Source organism: Octopus sinensis, linkage group LG7 (genome assembly GCF_006345805.1).
Source record: "Octopus sinensis linkage group LG7, ASM634580v1, whole genome shotgun sequence".
Taxonomy (NCBI): Eukaryota; Metazoa; Mollusca; class Cephalopoda; order Octopoda; family Octopodidae; genus Octopus; species Octopus sinensis.
This window is the reverse complement of record NC_043003.1, coordinates 39410857-39416856: the sequence shown is the minus strand read 5'-3', so window position 1 is coordinate 39416856 and position 6000 is coordinate 39410857. Positions and strand designations below refer to the sequence as shown.

General features: G+C 31.4%; 1 protein-coding gene across 2 annotated transcripts in view; it reads right to left on the bottom strand.

Moving 5' to 3' along the window:
• Positions 1-6000, bottom strand: part of LOC115213894 (troponin C) — a 77110-nt gene that overhangs the window by 677 nt on the left and 70433 nt on the right. Inside the window, exon 5 of one of the 2 annotated variants that reach the window (XM_029782864.2) lies at positions 1-196. This exon is cut by the window's left edge and continues 677 nt beyond it. In XM_029782864.2, coding sequence (XP_029638724.1) covers positions 171-196 — 26 coding nt within the window. In that variant the 3' untranslated portion in view covers positions 1-170. Of the gene's footprint in view, positions 197-5239; positions 5981-6000 lie in introns of those variants that run through there. The other variant, XM_029782863.2, reaches the window with a different exon arrangement.

The following is a 6000-nucleotide window of genomic DNA, read 5'->3' as shown; positions in this document are numbered from 1 at the left end:
CATTATTTATTTTTCAGTGATTTTTTTGTTTTAGCTGTGGCAGTGTTCATAAATTGAGAGCAACAGGTTATGTAGAGACCTTTTCTTTATACCAGGGAATGGGGTGGGGGTTAAGCACTTCTTCCCTTCTGCACAGGGGAACATCATCGTTGTTATCTAAGCCCAAGAACTCACTCCATCATCAGTTTAGAAAATTCTGGAAAAATGAGAGAAAAATTTAATGAGTGAAAGAAAAAAAATATTGAATAGTATATAAGATTTTTGTATGTTGATATGTAGATAATATATTATGGATATGTATATGATATATATATATATATGTATACATATATATATAATTGTATATATATACATATTACATATATATACATTTTTTGTATGTTGATATGTAGATTATATACTTTGGGTATGTATATGTGTGTATATATATATGTGTGTATATATGTATATATATATATATATATATATATGAATATATATATGTATACATATATATATATGCACATATACATATGTATATATATAATGTTGCATCAGAAAATATTACTTTCTAGTTTATGTATATGCAATATACGTTTTTATGTAGTGCGCGTGGATGTGGGTGCGAGGATTTGTCATTGGATAACCATCACAGCTACTACAGTCTATTGTTAATTTGACTGTGCTAATGTATAGTTACTAAAGTTAGTAAAATAGTCAAGGCAAGTAAGATAAAGTTTCCAATGCCTGTGTTAGTTGTACTTTAATACATAGCATATGTTTCAATATGTGTTGAACATGTGTATGCGTATGCGTGTGCGTGCGTGTGTGAATGTTTTCTTTTTGTCTATGAATGCTTGGGTATATGGTTTAGGCATATCCAATAAACTACATCCTAAATATGTTAGTTACATTTTGCAGGACATATTCACCAATTCATTTCAAAAAAAGCATGTCCATGTGTTTACATTTTTGGGTGTATTCAAATAGTCACCTTTCATTTTTTATTTTTACGAGTAGGTGGAACTGAATCGATATCTGTCTCTGTATACATATATGTACGCATATATATATATATGTGTGTGTGTGTATATATGTATATGTATATATATACATATATACACCTACCTATATGCATAGATTTATGTATATTGATTTAAGTAGATAAACACATAGATTAATTAATATATTGAGGCATACACAAATACAGACATATATGAAAGTTTGAATAACATTCAAGGAAGGTGAAGCAAAAAAGATTTGCATACATTAAACAATGACAATAGCTACGATAACAAATAAGGAAACAATTATTTAGAGCAAGAAAATAGAAACAAAAGATAAAGTCAAGCTTAAAACAAAAGTATTATTAATATATGGAGATTAATATCATACTTTTATTATTTGTTCTGGCATTCGCTTTCACTATCATCCGCAAAACCGGACACTTTACGGACGATTAGTAGTTTGTCCTTCTGTATACAGAGTTGTAACTGCATGTGCCCCCGTCCACTCACTCATAGACACATAGATATATATACATACAAGCATATAAAAATATACAAATATATGTATGTATACAAGCAAATATCCATATATGTATTTGGATATGCATGTATGTATATATATATATATATATATATAATATATATATATATATATATATATATATATATACATATATATATATATATATATATTATATATATATATATATATATATTATATATATATATATATGTATATATACGTTTTAAGATACTTGATGTGAAATCGTGTTGAAACATATTCTAATATTTTGAGGTGGTAACATATGTATATAAGGCCTTTGCGTTCGAAATATAAAGTCGTTTTTGTAAAATGTTCTGCTTTGTTAGAAGCTTTCTTTATTACAAATAAATAGCTAGCACGTGTCTCCCACAATGCATCTGCTTTAGTTCTAAGAGATAGTATCACATCAAATCACTTGCCTGGTAACCTCGTCTCCATAGTATAAATACATTAGATGAATCTTGAATCTCGCTATACAGTTATTTTTCGCAATTTTGTATTTTGTATATTGTCAATGGCAAACAGAGTAATTTATGTGAATAGAGGCATGCATTCATTTCTTGTCAAGGCTATGTATTGAAATAACAAGAAACAAAATATTAGCAACAGGAACAATAAGAAGAAAGACATTAATAATTACAATGCTGATAGTAGTAGTAATAGTAGTTGGAGATGAACAGTGGACAATGTGTAGAAAAACAGAAAAAAGGAGCAACTTAAAAATACAAAAGTTTCAAATAATGTTTTTTCATAAAATATTACATATATATATATATATATATATATATATATATATATATATATATATATATATACATATATGTATATATATATGTATGTATTTATTTATTTATGAATCAAGGCTACCATTGGTTTCATGTTAAGGAACATAGAAAAATATCCTAGTGTCTTAACAATTTTTGAAGCCGATCACATGGAGGAAATATATATATATATATATATATATATATTATATATATATATATATACATATAAGATCCAGGGATCGAAGTGGAGGAATAAAGTTAGTTTCAAGCAATCCGTAGTAATTATTAAAAGAAAAACTTCCAGGGACAATAGTGGTTTATTGAGACGGAAGATTGTGGAAGTTTTTCGTATCGAAGTACGATAAGCTGAAAAATGTACTTTTTATATTTCACGGTAGGCGACCAGGGTTGCTGGGTGTGCGAATAGGAATACGAGAGTTAAGAAGTGGAGTAGATAAGATCCTTCAATCATATGTTTCATAGCGAGCGGAATATCAGAAGTGGTAAATATCCAAGCAAGGTGTATACCGCAGGCTGGTCATCAAGCCGGGGATATCTTGATTAAATGAAATGTTACATTGTCGCAAGAAGGTATACGTTGACGCCTGGGAAGTTCAGAGTGAACTTTCCAGGCTTCAACATGTACCTCCTTGCAACAATGTAACATTTCATTTAATCAAGATATCCTCAGTTTGAAGACAAGCCTGCGGTATACGCCTCGCTTGAATATTTACCATTTCTGAGGTTCCACTCGCTACGAAACATATGTAGCCCAGATCTTATCTACTTTGTTCCGTAACTCTTGTATATATATATATATATATAATATATATATATATATATATATATATATATATATATATATATATATATAATATATATATATATGTATATAGGCATATTTATATGTATACATGTATATATAAGCATATTTATATGTATACAATATGTTTATCTATATCATCATTATTATTATCATTATCATGATCATTATTATTATTATTATTATTATTATTATTATTATTATTATTATTATCATTATTTATTATTATAAAAGTTTTATATAGACATATACATATATACTGATGCACGTACGCATGCACATCACACACACACATACATATACAAACATGCATATGCACACACACAGATATGTAATATTTGTATTTATGTACATTGACTGAAAGCGACATCTAGATGGATAGATTGAGAGAGTTAAACAAAGATAAATAATGAGAAATAAAGACATTATGCCATAGTTTGTTGCATACAAAATAACGTGAACATTACTAAGAACAACAACAACAACGACGACGAAACAACTGCAATGAAGAAATGTAAATATGTTAAATATTAATCATGAAATAAACCCCAAAAATAATAATTCTAATTCTAATAATAGTGACAACAACAACAGTAATGATTATTATTTTTATTATTATGTGTATGCTGCGCGCGCATGCTTCTGTGCTAATGTTCAGATGTGCTTAATCTTTGGCACATGTGAGATAAGTAAAGAGAATAATCGAAAACATTGATGATAGAGATGCGGCTGTTGATGAAGATGATGATGCTGATGGTGATGATAATGAAGGTTATTTCTCTTGACTAAGTAACAAAGATGAGGAAGTGGTGTAATAGTCACGTGTTCTGCTGTAATGGTAACAACCCCGAATGTTACTTGTACACCTTTTCCCTGTTGCTAAATTAGTTGTGAATTTGATTTAATGTTAGTGTATTATAGAACTCGTTAGTATCGTTAAAATAGTTCTGACTTCTTCCTTTCCATTCTCTGTTACCCTAGTAAGAACAATAACATCAACAACAATAATACAATAATATAACATTGGCACAATAACTGAAAATTTAGCACAAAGAGATAGATAGATAGATAGAGGGAGAGAGAGAGAGAAATAGAGAGAGAGAGAGAGAGAGAGAAACTTAGTTTTAGTTAGAGTGTCATTCCCACCAAGATATGAATTGTACTTAAAATTTCGATCCTGGAAGGATGAGAAAGCAAAGTCTACCCTGGTGGGATTTGAACTCAGATTTGTTGACGAAAGCATTTAGTCTGATGCTCTGCTGCATCAGCCGACTTGCTGTTCTTCAATAACATTTACAATAACAACGATAGCAACAATATTAATTATAACGAAAACAATAATTATAAACATAGCAAATATACATCCACCACATAAAAAACTTAGCAGCCACCACCACTTCTACCATGACCACCACTACTACTATCAGTAGCATCACCCCTCCCCCACCATCACCACCGTCAATAACAGCATAACAAGCAATACCATCGATAATGATCCTTTCTGCTATAGACACAAGGCCTGAAATTTTGGCGTAGGGGACTAGTCGACAACATCGACCCCATTGATCAACTGGTACTTATTTCATTGACCCCGAAAGGAAAAAAAGCAAAATCGGTATCAGCGGAATTTGAACTCAGAATGTAAAGACGGACAAAATACCGCTAAATATCTTGCCCGGTGTGCTAATGATTTTGTCTGCTCACCGCCTTAATACCACCAATAATAATAGCAATAATGATAATTGTTTCTCGTTTTAGAGGAAAAAGTTTGGAGGAGTTGGAGGTGGGGTGCAGTCGTCTTCATCGACCTCAGTATTTCACTGGCACTTCATTTTTATAACCCCAAAAGGGTGAATAGCAAAGGTGACCTCAGCAGGATTTGAACTCAGAATGTAAAGAGTTGGAAGACATGCAGCAAGATATTTTGTGCAACATTAACAAGTCTGCCAAACAACATAATTGAGAGGATGGACAAATGAGCGAGAAGGGTAGAGTAAATTCATTTAATATGTACCACAGCATATTACTGGTGCTTATTTTATTGAACCCCTAAGGATGAAAGTAAATCAGGCGTCAGCTGCATTTGAACTCAGTATGCAGAGAACTTTTTTTATTGTTATTATGTGTCAGCAATTGTCACGAAGCTTAGACAATAAACTCTTCCTCCCCATTCCAGCAGTAAAACTTTACTGTTTCTTAAGTACACATACTGAAGGAAAAGAAATACAGCGGACAGATTGTTAAAAAAATCCTAGACAGCAGTGATAGTGGCTGAATGTTCTTTTTATCTCCTTGTTTAATAATAGTAGTGGTGGTAATGGAGATGTGCAATAATGGTGTTGTTGATAATAGTTGTAGAGTGGTGTAGTAGTAGTAGTTGTGGTATTAGTCATAGTTGAATGAAGCATGTCAAAAATTAAAGGTTTGGCATAAATAATAAGTAGACAAATTAATTAAGAAGTAAAATTAACTGGATGTTGTGTTTGCTATTGGCAGGAATGGGTAGGGGACGGATTGGGTATAGGTAAGTGTGCGATCGATTAGAGAAAGATATATACGAAGGTTATAACTAGCATTATTAGCAATATATCGACGTGCCAAGGGCTGTGTGTCATCTTCAGAGAAAGATGTGTGATAGTCAGTAGGCCGTAAGTGAAAGAGATAAAAAAAAAACTGAGAGAGTAAGTGTAAGTAGACGTAGAAAGAATAGAGGAACTAAAAGTAACTGGAGAAGAAAAATAACGTCTTTGAGTGTCCTTTCGAGATACATGGAATTCAATTTAGACACGGGTGGACGGGTGGACGGGTGGACAGGTGATGAACAGGTTGCTTCATTCTGATGTCATCAGAGTTTTGAATTCTGCAAAAAGATAAAACGCA